The 15,248-nt window shown below is 38.5% G+C and overlaps 1 protein-coding gene across 2 annotated transcripts in view; it reads right to left on the bottom strand.

Annotated features, from left to right (window-relative positions):
* Positions 1-6,011: 6,011 nt before the first annotated feature.
* Positions 6,012-15,248, bottom strand: part of sntg2 (syntrophin, gamma 2) — a 53,019-nt gene continuing 43,782 nt past the window's right edge. For both annotated transcript variants that reach the window (XM_065966690.1, XM_020644617.2), the window contains exons 12-17: positions 14,149-14,265; positions 11,291-11,362; positions 10,861-11,070; positions 7,848-7,940; positions 6,977-7,087; positions 6,012-6,824 (exon numbers count right to left, since the gene is read on the bottom strand). In XM_065966690.1, the coding sequence (XP_065822762.1) occupies positions 6,696-6,824; positions 6,977-7,087; positions 7,848-7,940; positions 10,861-11,070; positions 11,291-11,362; positions 14,149-14,265 (732 nt within the window). In that variant the 3' untranslated portion in view covers positions 6,012-6,695. The remainder of the gene's footprint in view (positions 6,825-6,976; positions 7,088-7,847; positions 7,941-10,860; positions 11,071-11,290; positions 11,363-14,148; positions 14,266-15,248) is intronic.

Raw genomic sequence — 15,248 nt, forward strand, 5'->3', positions numbered from 1 at the left:
ACACAAGTTCAAATCCATTTACCATTTCAACTCAAATCAAATCCTTTCAGGGATGTAGGCTGACCATAATGGCCCAGAGCATACAACTTAACAAAACAACTGAATTGCCAGTCCGTAGGGTCAATGTGACCAGGAGTGATATAAAAGAACTATCTAAGACAGACTTTGACAAACTGTTCATAAGATAACCTTCTGTTTGTCACATCCACACGCACATAGGGCAGCTGTGGCTCAGTTGGTAGAGTCGTCAGCTCTCAACTGGAAGGTCGAGGGTTTGATCCCCAGCTGAGCAACATGTCTGATGTGTTGTTGGGCAAGACACTTAATCCTGAATTGCTCCCACTGCTTCAGTGGTGGTGTATGAATGGCATTAGTTACTTCTGATGGATGATACTACATAGCAATCATCACTACATGAGTGTGTGAAAGGGTATGAATGGGTGGTTGTGACATGTGGTGTAAAAGCGCTTTGAGTAGTCGGAAGACTAGAAAAGCACTATATAAACCATTTACCATTCATATTTTATGTTCTTATGACTATTTAACCTGATGCCAAATGCCTGTAGAGAAATGTTAATAATACATCATGACTTCCAATATTTAGATTAATACATGAATTGGTCAACACCAAACAATGTGGTCCAGTATGTATATTGTCCCTCTTTATTTTTATCATACAAACAATTCAATCAGGAGAGACTTAATTGAGAATGAACAATTATTTATTTACAATAAATGTGCAACAATTTAATTTTGAATGTGCAAAGTCTTTGGGGGATTAGACTCCATTGTGACGACGTCACACTCGGAAGGTAATGAAGCCGACAGCAGGCTAGGAGACCCCCCTATGGACACTGGTGGTGGTGAAGAGGAATGGAGGCTATGATGAGCCTGAATCTGGACTCTGCTGAGCTGGAATGAAGGTGTCTGGGGCGGTGGTGGGTTGCAGCGGTTGCCCTGAAATGACAGAATGACTGTGGTAGAGAGAGAACTGTTTTAGCATTTTGCCGCAGCAGGATGATTGGTTGAGAGAGGTTGTGCCCGAATCTGGTTGGTTAATTACTTATAGAATAAACGTCCATTATCAGCTGATCACCAGAGAAGGGAGACAGAGGAAGTAGTAGGGGGAGTGGTTTAGGTTGAAGTGAAAGGATGAATGAATGAGTGGAAGAATATAACCAGTCTTCCTGTCTGAACTTACGCTGAGCTCCATTTCAATCAGGAGATTGAGAATGAACAATTATTTATTTACAATTGCAAGAATTTAATTTTGAATGTGCAAAGTCTTTGGGGGATTAGACTCCATCGTGACGACTTCACACTCGGAAGGACAGCAGGCTAGGAGACCCCCCCAAAATAAAAGTGAGAAAGAAAGCACCATTATCGTAGGCCTTACCTTATTGGCTGTATGGATATCTGTGTGGGAAATTACAGTTAGATGGAGTAATATAACCATGATCATTTATTGATATGACATGAATAGGCATACACATTGTGCAGATAGTGATTTACTGGGTCATGATGCCCGGTATGTCTAGGTATTTGACCTGACAACCCGACAACCCGTCAACCCACATGTGGCCCGGCATGACTCTAATGACTGACCTATAGTCGTGTGGCCCGGCACGTTTCGGTCTGTCGACCACGTAACGTGTGGCCCGGCACGACTGCTAATGAGCTATAGTCATGAGGCCTGCATGTATGGGTCTGCTGCCCTAACAAGTGGCTCCTCATGACGATTGATAAGCCCTAAAGTCAAGTGCCCGGCACGTGGGGTCCGTCGACCTCTGACGCGTGGCCCGGCTAGTCTGTTGACTGACATATAGACATCTGGCCCGGCGTATCAGAGGTCTGTTTGACCTGACACGTGACCAGCCTGATTGCATGACATTTGAAGCATCGGAAGCTTTATTGATATGACATGAATAGGCATACACTTTGTGCTTGAATGACATTTGAAGCATCGAATGACGCCAGTGTTTTCAAAGAAAAACTACGACCAGTCACCCATTAAATGACAGAGATATTCACCACCACCAGTTATATGAATTTCTTACTAGTAGTTAAGGTTTAAGAGACCAGTCACCTATTAGAATGACCATAATACTCACCACCACCAGTTATATGAGTTTCTTACCAGATAGTTAGGGTTTAAGGGATCTTTGGTTTCCCAAACTCGTACTGATATCTGGAAAAATAAAGGACTTGAAGGCAGGGTAGACCATCGCCCGAGTTGTTGAGAGAAGAGGACGTGATGCCTTGAACCACTGCCGTTATGCAGCACCTATACTAAATGAATGCCCTGAATGATGTCATATGCCTCGGCTTGTCTAGGATCCATGACCTGACGAGTGGCCCATCATGACTTAAGTTGCGGTCATGTGTCTTGGCCTGTCTGGGGTCTGTTCGACCCAGCATGTGACCAGCATGACATGGGTCTGATTGACCTTTGTGGATAAATCAACCGATGCGTGCCCGCTGACAAGGATTTCCTGATCAAGACAGTATAGGACAGAAAATTATTTTCCAAAGCACTTAACATGGGACATGCGTGAAAGCAATTGCTGCAAAATCTTACAGCCATACACAATAATCGTGAACATTAATGTAACATGTAACCACATTGGTGATGTAGCAATGATGTAGTATAAGCTGCATTAAACTGTAAGTCTCATCCTTGACACTTGCCAGGTTTCCCAGTGCTAAATTTGCTAATACTTTAGCAGAAATAAAGACTTGCCCTGCACCAACTCATCGCTGAATTTGAGTGTTCTCCCGTCTTACATGCCTGCAAGATTGCTGTCAGAGAGTAACAACTTCCTGTCATTAAAACTAAAACTTTTGAATTACAGTGATATTCTGGCTGTTACCTGGTTTAAAATGAGAAAATCACTTCCAGTCTGTTAAGTTCTACATTGACGTTTCCAGGTATTTAATCACTTAATATAGTCTATTTCTAAGTGATGATCTTGTTTGCATGAATTGTCAAGCACTGCTTTTAGTTTGATCTGGCTTCAGCTTATCTATTTGAAGAACATTTTATAACAGAGTGGTGATTTTAAACTCAGTGACAATCAAGTTAACATGTGAGCATGCCCATTAAGAATATTGTTTGTTAACTAAGATGTTACTTTAAAAAATATATATATATTTTATTTTATTTTTTTAATTAATTAATTTTTAAATAATTTCAGACTTTCATAATGTGATTATGGCTGAACCTCATATCAGGAACAGTTCAATTAGTTGAGCAACATTAGTATGACTACCCTCTGTTGAACAGAGATAGCAAGGCATATTTGTAGAGCGAGACACCAGCAGAGGAATTAGATAATGAGCCATACATGCTGGAAAATAACTATTATTAGAATGACCGGCTGACGTTTTCCTGGTTAAAGAAGAAAATACATAGAACTACCCTGAGTGAACGTGAAAGTCTTAAACTCCTGATACAGTCAATTTATGCCTGTTGTACAATGATTAGAAGTAACTTACTAAAGAGCTTTGAATTAAGGTTATTTATTTATTGGTACTCGAGTAAATGTGGATTACTCAAAACCTTTCTCATGAGACATTAAGAAGAGTGGACTTTTGTTGTTATAAATCTCTCTAGGCCTACCTTTAAGAAATGGAGCATAAAATTGATCGGTCTGATTCATGTTATTATTATTATTTAGCAGACCTGGTATGCTGATTTCTACCGCTCTATTGCCGCTTGTTGACTATTCCCCCCGTTGATTTAAATAATTCTTGTAGATCGGGTAAAAGAAGAGAGAAGATGCATTGATATCAGATGCCTCGATCCCCGACGCGTGCACGTGACGCTGAGAAAATTACTGAAAGATTCAGATTGAATGATCACCCCATCTAGCTGACTTGTATTAAACATGATATCCTACTGGACTATGTGACTGAACGACGGAACACGCAGTGTGAAAAGTAAGATGAAAATAACGGAGTCTTTCTCAAACTGTTAAGGATAACCTATGACTGAAGAATTAGCGCCGCAGCTGCAGCTCGTTAACCAGTTGACTCCCCGGAGTATGCAGCTGATCACCTGAGCGGTGTGTCATGGCAGGGACAGCTGATTTGCTCCACCGAGCCAGGCAGTGATTGAAACCAATTATGCAAAACGGTTAAATTATTTAACCACGGTGATGAGATAAACAAATGCTGATAAAGTCTATAAATATATATGTTTTGATCCTAATGCCCCTAGTTCATTAGAAATAATAGCCTACTTAGTCAGTGCCAAACATAGTGATAGCCTTTCTATCGTAACAAGTAAAGGTATCGGGGAGTTTCCCCTTTTATTTACCTGAGACCGCAGGTAACAGCGATGATGTTTGCTCACCTGTGCTGCCAAGCAGCGGAGACCAGAAGCTGTGTGGCTTCACTGTAAAGTGAACCTGACGCAGACTGCAACCTGTCAGCAATCGTGATTCGTGAGGGACGCTGATGATGAGACAGGGATATTAATTGAGCGCGGACACTGTGACAGACAGCTTGGAGATGACCAGAGACTGCAGATAGCCTAGATGATCAGGCTGCTTCCTGCACCGGCGTGACCTGCCGATGCCCATGAGGCTGACAACGTCAACGAGTGGAGATGACTTTCTCCTTGGAGCTGACTCTGCAGCTAAGCTATTGCTACCACTGCCCCAATGAACGTATTGGTAAGTGTGCGTTTGCAGCGATTGCCCTGAAATGACAGAATGACTGTGGAAGAGAGAGAACTGTTTTAGCATTTTGCCGCAGCAGGATGATTGGTTGAGAGAGGTTGTGCCCGAATCTGGTTGGTTAATTACTTAAAGAATAAATGCCCATTATCAGCTGATCACCAGAGAAGGGAGACAGAAGAAGTAGTAGGGGGAGTGGTTAGGTTGAATTAATGAGTGGAAGAATATAACCAGTCTTCCTGTCTGAACTTACGCTGAGCTCCATATGAACTGCAGTTCTGAAATAACTGTCAAACTTGTTTTAGAAGCCATGGACTAAGCTACACACTGGTGGACTGTACAAAGCCATGAGAGGCTAGCGCACTTCTAACAGTAAAACCCATTTTGTTAAACGTATAAAAGTTAAATTTGAACAGCAATAATTAAACATTAGGGCCAATTTCCTTGTAGCTGACATAGATCCATTCAAAATCATTTGAGACAGAAATAGAATCGGTTGCTGTAGCATATTAAATGGTAAAAGTGTTTGCCTGCTGTTACTCAATATGCTGTGTGAAAAAGTGTTAAGCTGTTTAATGCGATTCCTGTCATTACTTAAAAAGATGTTGAGTTTTACATGTGCAAGTTTAAAGTTTACTGTTCTTCTGTTAAAACAAGAAGAGTATAAGCAAGAGAAGTAATGAATTAAGACTGTTTTTTAATTAGTCATATACTGTTAGATTCTATAATGTGCCTTTTAATATCATTAACAAACGTTTTATTATTTTTGTTATGGCTGTCTTAACGTACCCTGCCAACCCTGTTGGGGACCTCCCCCCTTCTTACTGCTTTTGGATGCAGACTCTGGACTTTAGTAACATTGAGAAAAACAATGACAGCAGGATTGAAGACAACTGGAAAGTTAGCATTCAGAGTCTAATGCCATCAGTGTGTAAAGGGTCAAGGACCATTGATAGTTAAGCAGGTGCTTGAAACTTCATGACGCTTTGTTTGAGCAGCTGCCAGTACAAAAGGTCCTAAAAGTTTTATCTCTTTGTGTGCTCCTGTCGTCACAGCACCTAATTAAAACTTTTTAACAAATGTCAGAATAAAAATTAAAGCAAGTGACCGCTAAAGAAAAATACAACTATCTATTACATCACGTGGTGTCAATTTTTGATTTTACAGAAACTGTGATGACACCAACATTGTTCAAAGTACTGTTGGAACAATAAATGCAATGTTATGATAATCTCTTTTGCCACATCTTGTGTAATTTATGGCATAAAGGTCCATGCTTCCATGCTACACAATTTAAAAACATTGACAATGGCACACAGTTAATAGTTTCAAAGTTTAATTATTTGGTAACAAAACATGATGTTTTTTTAGGAAGCTGCTGAGAACTTTGTGGAACACTAACAACATCACCACCAACAGAAAAGTAATGTTTTCTCCATAAATAGTGACAGTTGAGAGCAAAAGGACTCCACACACTCTTTGTTGAACCCACAACCTCTCTGGAAAATGCAAATAAATTAAATTTGAAAAAAAAAAAAAAAAAAGTTAAGTTTTGCACTGGAGCTCAACAAATTTTACAAATATCATTGATGACTGGATCAGGCTTTAAATGAACCAGACAACCAAGACCTTTGCACAAGCAACTTTGTGGAAACAGAGGAGGTTTACATTTTTATTACTTTTCAACTTTGAAATGAAAGGGAAGAAAATATCTGTCAAAGGTCGGTGTCAAATGTAAATTTTCATTAAGCTATTTTCATTTTGTCATGGTTCATATTCACTACATGTTGGTGTAGCGGGATATTGAAGACACAGTATAACCATAAGTCCATACATTTAGAAAAACATTACGATTCATACACTATGTACCTCTCTTCTGTCTTCTATGAATATTTATTGTTCAGAAGTTCATACAAAAATAGGAAGAACACGATATACTTAGCTATTGGCACTGTGCACAAAATGCAGATTTACATATATAAATCTGTATAAACATGAGGTTAAGGAAGAGTCTTTTCAACCATCCATGTTATTTCCAGGGAACATTTGACAGCCTGAAGTGAGAGGGTCCATTGAGGCCACTTTGGCGGAGATGAATGAATGTATACAGTGAAGAACGGCTGTTAGATTAGCAAACTCTAGTTCCTAAAAGAAAACAAGTCAAGGACAGAAGTATGAGTTAGAGAGATATTAGAACATCAAGGTCGTCTAGAAATTAACAAGACATTTCACTTTAACTTCAAGTTATCCCATATTTTTCATATTTAATCATGAAAGCTAATTTAAAACTATTTTACCTTCATTTCTATTTGCTTGCTTTCAGCATTCTTGAAAATAAGTTTGACCCTGGTTTTCCCATCATCAGAGGAGCCTTTAAGTTGGGAGAACTTATATTGCCATAGTACAGCCTTCAACGGAGAGAGGACAGACAAACACAACATTTGAATACCATTATCTTAGCGAAACCTGCATACTGGAATAACTGGAAAAACAGTCAATTAAAAAAGTACTTTGAGGGCGCGGTCACACTGGCCATCCGTACCGTGCCCAAGCACGCTTCAACCCTAAAGTTCAGTTAGTTTGGCCAGTGTGACCACTCCGTATCGTGCTCAGGCACGGTACACTTCCTTTGCTTTGGCACACTTCGGAGAGGTGTGCTTCGGCACGGTACACTTCATGCACGAGCACAAGCACGCAGACACAACGCTGACAGCCTTCATTAAGGAGGAATCCAGAGTTTCATGTCCGTATCTGACTAACATGACTCAATATAAGACACAAAGTAGCTGTCATGTGCTCTGTGTTGTATTACGACGTTATGTATAAGAGGTAATCGTGCTTAAACACAGATAGTCCTGTGTAGTGTGACCACGGGACGTGCCGGCCAGCGTGGGAATGGCGCAGCAGGGGGCCAAATCGTGCTTGAGTATGGCACGGTACGGATGGCCAGTGTGACTGCGACCTTTAAATCAGTGCTTTACCACTCTTGTAATGATAAACATGACATTTACTAAACACGTAGCAATGTTACAAAAATAACCTCAAATTAACCTTTTATAGAGTACATTGAATAAGGACAATATATCATGTATAATAATTAAACATAATGTAGTAAAACGACACATGACCAGGATGTCTACAGCAATTTTGAATGTTGTAATACTTCACCTTTGAACTGCCATCTGAGCAGGTGAAACCTGATCCAAAATCTATGGTGAAGCAAAATACGTTCCCTTGGCTGCTACACATGTAGCTTTTGGACTGTTGACAGAGAAAAGATAGTCGTATATTCTCTTTCACATAACTGTTTTTGAATAAAATCACTGTGGTGCATTTTTCAGGGTAAGCAAGAAAACCTAGCCATGTATACTGTTCTGTAAAAACCATCAAAACCGGCATTTACTCCTTCAAAATACGCAATGGAGGGAGAATTATTTAAACAATATCAAAGCCTCTAAACAACACCATAAACATCATGAAGAGCATATGGCTCATAGGCTTACAATAGCCAATGTGTTTATATTGACTTAGATAATGATGAGTGGTTGTAGCAAGAGTGCAATGTGCTGTGAATAAGGAAAGGTAGGATTTCACAAAACAGTTGTAGGCTAGCCACTTCTTTCTGTCACTTCATGTAGGACTGTAGTGAGTAGTGACTATTGGGGGGACCAAGTAACATGAAATTATTATTTTTCACAAAGTCTCTAATGCTAAAATCAAGAAAAGCAGGGGCCCGTGTTTGAAATATAGTAAAAACACATCCACTGTTTTTTGACAAGTCAGAATGAGAGTAAGATGCAAAGTGACAGATAATGTCTGTGAAACAAACGAGAGTTAACTAGAGATGCTGACACACATTTACAAGTGGCAGAACACTTTCACCAGTCCCCAAACAAATTTACAAACGACATAATCTTGACGGAAAGGGAATGTACCAAATGCCGGAAGTGACCCGGAAGTGATTGAGTGAGGGATCATTTTGTTTTATTGGCTCCAATCAGGTGGTTTGGAACTGAAGGCAATGATCTGCTAGTCCAATCTTTCCAAAGATTGGTTTAACTATCAATTAAACCCCAAACACCTCTATGTATCATTATGGCTACAGGGAGAAATTGCAGTGGTGATGACATTGCTAGATCCAGTGTACTACACCAGAATCAGCCAAGGCATGCTTGTAATACTCACACACTCTTTGAAGAATAACTGGTAAAAATAGGACACATATAATTATATTTGGTCCCCATGTTGACCCATATAGTAATTCACTCTGCCAGTGACACAAATATTTTCTGACAGGTACTTTGATTTACAATATTTATAAATGTCACTACTCAAAGACCTCAGGCAGGATGCATTTTTTTTTTTTAGTTGGTTGGTCGCGCAAGAGGAGGGCGAGAGTGGAAATGTGTGTGGCATACTTTTTTTTTACTTTTTCAAATCTTGAAATGAGAGAATATCTTAAGGCTCTAAAAGCTCAAAGGAGGGTCCCACATCCACGCTCATGATTCAGATTACTTACAGAAGTTCACCCTTGTTTCAAAATTTGAAAGTCTAAATGTTTCATCCAATGTCTAAAGTTAAACAAATGAAACCTTTCACTTTATTTTAGTGGTGAAATCTGTGGAAAAAAATAAATGACTTTTTTTTACTGTTATTTACTTCACCAGTTTTTTGGTTTAGAAAAGCAAACATCCATTTGGGCCGTATGTTAATATAAATGAATAGGGAATATTTGTTGTTCAGCTTGGCTCAAATGATTTACCTGACCTCAGGCTATCCGCTTTGCTGGATTCCATGTAGTGTGTTGTAGTAACACATAAAGTATATATTTTGTATGCCTGCTAAGCCAACATGGAGGCTTTGAATTAATCACAATAATTCACCATTAATGCAAGGACGTATATCCCAGTTACATTTAGAGAACTGGTATTTACTTAAAGTAGTTTCAGTTGAATTCAGCAATTTGACTCATGGCAGCTAGTAGTAAACAACAAGAATTACAAAGATAAGTGGATGTCATCTTAGGTTTCACTCAGATTAACAGGGGTTTTCAACAATTTCATTTCACATACTTGTTACATTCTTCTTTGTTCGTCACAGATTTTCAGGTAATGCTAGGAGTTAGAAAACCAGTCTTTAAACTTTAAAATGGCTTCCAGACTCATCAGGGCTAACTATTATCTAATGCTACAATAAAAACATCTTAATGACTTAGTTCTGTTTCAGCCTGACCAGAGTGGCCAATGAATGTCACTGGTACTTATCGAAAACAAAAGTAAACATTTTAGACCCTGAGCATAATCCATAACACAGCTTCATTTAATTCTTCATTCTGATTGGCCAAGTATGCATAGCAATGGTCTGCTATCAAGAGATAGCAGACCACTGCTAAGAGGCATAAACAGTAACTATGCAGAGCAGGCAGTTGCTAGGGACATGGCTCCAATGGCAGCCTCTGTAGGGCTTACTTTACTAATACAATCTGAAAGAAGTTTGGTTGGGTTGACGTCTATCTGTTTCCTGTGTAAGGGAAAAAAGAGGCTCTAACAGCAGAAAGAAGGCTAAAGAGTTAACAGCTGCTATGGTCCCAGCTCAAACTGTGGAGTCTAACTATTTGATTAGCAGAGGAAACAAACATTTTAAAACCAATAAAACAATTTCCAAATCAGTATTTGGAGGTGAAATTATAGTGAGCGGGTTGGTTTGGCCAGTGGACGGCAATTTAGTGGCTCATTGATGTATGGACTAATTTCTTTGTTTTATTCACATTAATGCATTTTAATGATAAAACAAAGCAACAAAAGGAAGCTAATGTAAATATCGGCTAAGTTGTCAAACAATGCAAACAATGCAAATATATCCAAGACCTTAAGACATTTTTTATTTAAATCATTTTGAACATTATACATGCATTAGTGTTATTATATGTTTTTTTGTTGTATGAAATGTTGTATACATTGTCATATTGAGTAAATGCAATTATAGTATAATAACATCTATGTATGTTATTGACTATGTTAAAGAAACTATTGTGTGATGTGTTGTCATTGATAACTTCAAAATGTTGACATTGGTCTTGACCCCGTATACAACTTACTGCAAAGGTAAATAAAATACACTACAATAGGTCTAAAATTATTTGTAAAAATTATTATTATAATTATTATTATATTATACTCACTTGTATTCGCTGCACTTCCAAGAAGACAGCTCTTTGGAAGGATTTCTCCCAGATAGCAAGGTCAGTGGCCAGCTCTACCCTGAAGGTGTGGCTCTGGCCGTGGCCGACCAGAATACTGAAGCAAAGAGACTCACTGTCCTGCTGCTCTGAGGATTGCTCGAGTCCCAAGTAGAGCCTAGCCTGGAGCCAGCAGTCCTCTACCAACCACAGCTAAACACAAAACATTTTCATTATTACATGTTCTGTCCCTCCACATTTTAATGATTAATTCAGTGGGTGTTCTCAGTTTTAATGAAAAAAAAGGTCATCTCACACAAACATTTTCTATTTGCCAAAAAGATAAGAAAAACAAACAGCCATGTATACTACGAGAAAAACTCTAATTTTAAACAGCTTATATGCAAAGTATCAGCATGCTGCTTTAACCTACCTTGTGGACTTTGAAAAGTACCTCGTAGAGGTTATATGTTGTTTCAGCTTGTCCCCAGTCAGCAGCACTTATCTGAGAAATAACCATCAAGGAATGTTAGACACAGCATATCAAAACAAGCTCTTTCACTTGTTTGCAGCACCTCCTAATAAAAAGACTAAATGCAAATGGAGAAAGCACCAGTTACACCAGTGCTGGAAGTTACACCAGGATTATCCACAAAGATGCAGGTGTCCCAATAGTATAACAGGTAAATAAATTGTTATGTGGCATTTCTGTGGAACAAAACAAACTAAAGTGCCTAAATAGAGGGCTGCATATGAAATACGTTTTCCATACAGCTATGAAGGAAAACATCTGGAACTTAACTACAAAAACATTTAGTTCCATGTAAGTGTCCCAAATTAAAAGATTGAAAGTACAACTTTGAAAATCTTGTGAAAAAACTAAGGCAAAAGTACATCATGCATGGTTTGTCTGACTAGCAAACTTGGTTGAGGGTGAACTGATTTTAATCTTAATGTACTTATTTTGTTTATTATTTAATTCCATTTGTTGTTTGACTTTTTTCTCAAGAAAATCTAGAGCACTAAAAACCTCTTGGTGGTATTTAGATAACATTCATAAATAGCTTTGTACAATAGCAAGTTCATTTCTTTATTTCAACCTTTGCCTTTCAGGGAGGTTGGTGATAGTTTACAAGAAGGACTATCTGTTACCTTAAAGAGTGCAGGCATTACCCATAATGCTGTTGAAAGATCTGTAACATTGCTATTTTTCTTTCAGCTTGCCATACCTGCTTATTGGTATCTTCAAGTTCAGTTTGACACTCTCTGCTGTAACAATACCTGATACCTGACAATACCAGTTTCTTTAATGAGTACAAACAGCTGCAGTAACATCTCCAATCTCAAAAACTGCCATTCTGACAGTATGGTACACAAAGGAAATCCCTAGTGGGCCACAGACTTGAGTCAACTGGGGAATACAGAGCTGCAGATGCATTGCATTAGTCCACAGCAGACCATGTTCACGTACCACTGTTTAAGCATGGAAAAGAAGGTTTAATTTGAAGAATTATCCATATGGTAGAATGAAGCACTTTGTTTTACATTTTCACTTCTGATTGAGGTTTTATGAGAGGGCATTTCCTTATGTGCTATGTTTTGCTTTCTGTCATTCCTAAGAGGTTTCCCAGCAACAATAAGATACATCATGGAGCTACTGTGCCCTGCTTTTAGTTTAGCTATTAGTCTGCAAGTGGTGGGTTGGCTTTTACTAATAGACAGTTAAAGGTCAGGATCATGACAATTGTGTTTAAAATCTGCATAGATTAACAGATGGATTGATGCAGCATCAGCAGTATAGCGAGAGGGGTGCTGGACGGTTTGCTTTCAATTTACCAGTCAATCTTCGTTCCAAACCTCACCTATTGTCATAATTTGTGGGTAGTGACCAAAAGAACGAGATTGCAGATACACATGACTGAAATGACTTTCCTTTCGCATCAAAAGTATCCTATTACAGTATAGTAAGGTGTTTTGGGCATCTGATTAGGATGCCACCTTTTGGAGGCTTCCTTGAGTAGACACTGATTTAAATATCCCGCCATGACAGTGGACAAGATGCCGAACAAAACCCCTAGAATAGGATTGTGTTATACGGGCTTCATTTAATCTTGTTTAATCTAGAGTTCTACTGAAACAGGCTTCACTATTGTAAGTCAGACACACAGGTCAATGAAGAATTGGACTGAATGATTTTGATTTCTAAAATCTACTTTTGCTTGTGTGTATTGCTCCCTATACTGTCTAATAAAATACTGTAGTCTTCCATCTGCTATGTTGGTTTGTTAGGAATCTGAACCTAAAATTAGGTCAAGTAGGAATTAAGATACAGGGTGAGAAGAGTAGTGTTAAAGGGTGATGAAGGTCTAAAAGCAAACTACAAGAATAAGGCTTTCACACTTGCATAAAACTCCTGAAAAACTCCTTATATTTGTCGGAGGACTTCACCCTGAGTTCCTCCTGCCAGACCACTGATGTTAGAACAGAGCAGGATATTCATCTGGAGAATTTACCTCACGGCAATGTGAGGTGGGAGTGACGTTTATATACTGTGGCTGCTGCTCGGTCCCGAGTGTATACATGTGAGCGCTACGATCTCAGTGCACATCATTAATGACAACATTAGGTTTTCTGTTGTATTGATAGTGTGATTCCCTACATGTAGCATTGATATAAAGGTAAATATTGACATTAGGGCATCCTATTGTTTCAAGCGCTACTACCACATCTTTTTTTTAACATCACACAACTGTTTTTGAAAAGCTGCTGTTTTTGAAAAGCACTTTAAAGAAAGAAAAAAGACCATTTTACTATTTTCTGAAGCTGTAATCTTGCAGGCATTTATGTTTGTGACAGGTTATTTCAATGAAGGAAAACAGCTCACTGGAATATATTTACTGGATTATGTTACCATAGTACAGTAAATAAAATAATTAACATGATACTTAAACGTAAGACATTAAAAAAATGTATATTGCTCAAAGGGATACTTCACCCATTAATCTTTGTATTATTAGAAACCTGGTAGTATTTTTGAATGGTCGTGCATCCCGCCCTCGTTTTCCCCTGAGATGGGAAAGATCTGTATTTATTTTCTGAAAAGGAGTCTCTGATTACGCAAAAATCATTTTGCGTCATCGGAGGCTGCTTTGGTTAGAGGGGGTGAAACTACGAGTTCCTCATATTTTCAACCCGCCTATTTCATTTCTTTCCTTTTCATTTCTTTAAAAATTTTTAAAGAAATTACAATGATACATTTAAAGTATAATTAATCATGAAATTAAAAATTACCGGTGGTCTTCTGAAGATATGAAAATATGGTCCTCTCAGCGCCAGGAACTTGAATGTCAAGGTTCTTCTGGCGGCGCTACCCTCTGGGCTTTCACATGCCCAGCCCATGTGAATAATCTGCAGAGATGTGAGGAACACCTTTACACAATTTTACTATTTGATTAAAAAAGTATACATATATGAAATCTGATCTCAATCAACAGACCTGAACAGCAAAATATACATGGTCATAGGCAAGGTGTTGAGGACTCTTAAAGGCAGAATGTGATTTTTTTGATCCAGCAGATGTCGCCCTTGAGCACCAGCATGAAACCAAAACAACTCGCACTGCATTGTTGTGTTAGCATGCTAATGCTAGCGATCTTTATTATGCTCGCATCTTCACACTGCATGTAAATTTACCTGAAATGAGCGTGATCTAGAAACACAGTTAAGCAGTGAGTACAGTATGTTATTCTTCTTTTCTCTAGTCCCTAAATTAAACAACTTTTATACACGAGGGGAGGAGTCAGCCGGCCGTCCCGGCGATGTAAACACACTTAAGATAGGACTCTGAAAACATCACAGACAGTGGGACTCAGGTGTTACACCCATTGTAGACCATCATGACTCACAGAGTTATTTTCAGAGGATATACTTGATTTCTATTACATTTAAGTGTGAAAAATTGCATATAAAGCCTTTAAACATAGTACATAACTTGACTGATTTTGCGAATTGATGTCCCAATTGGTTAAATTAAGAAACTGAAGCAAATAACTTCTTACAGCAGCTTTATTGAACAAGGCTGCTGAGTTTCAAATGACGGCAGTACCTAAATATGGATTGTGTACCAGCACTGAATATAGCTTCAATAAACCTGAGTCAGCCAGTACACTCTATAGTTTTATTTAGAGATTATTTTTTAAACATAGTTGTTTGTAATACAAACAAAAGGAAGCCTAAGAATTTGACCAAAGATAGCCTGTATTTTTCCTGGCCAACAACTTAACCAAATGATGGACTTTTTAACAACTTTTTGCCAATTTTCAGAATTACTATTTTCAATTTTAAAGACTTGAATTGAGAATGCTGAAAAAACAGGTGAATGGAAACCCAAG

This window comes from Labrus bergylta, chromosome 18 (genome assembly GCF_963930695.1).
Source record: "Labrus bergylta chromosome 18, fLabBer1.1, whole genome shotgun sequence".
Classification (NCBI taxonomy): Eukaryota; Metazoa; Chordata; class Actinopteri; order Labriformes; family Labridae; genus Labrus; species Labrus bergylta.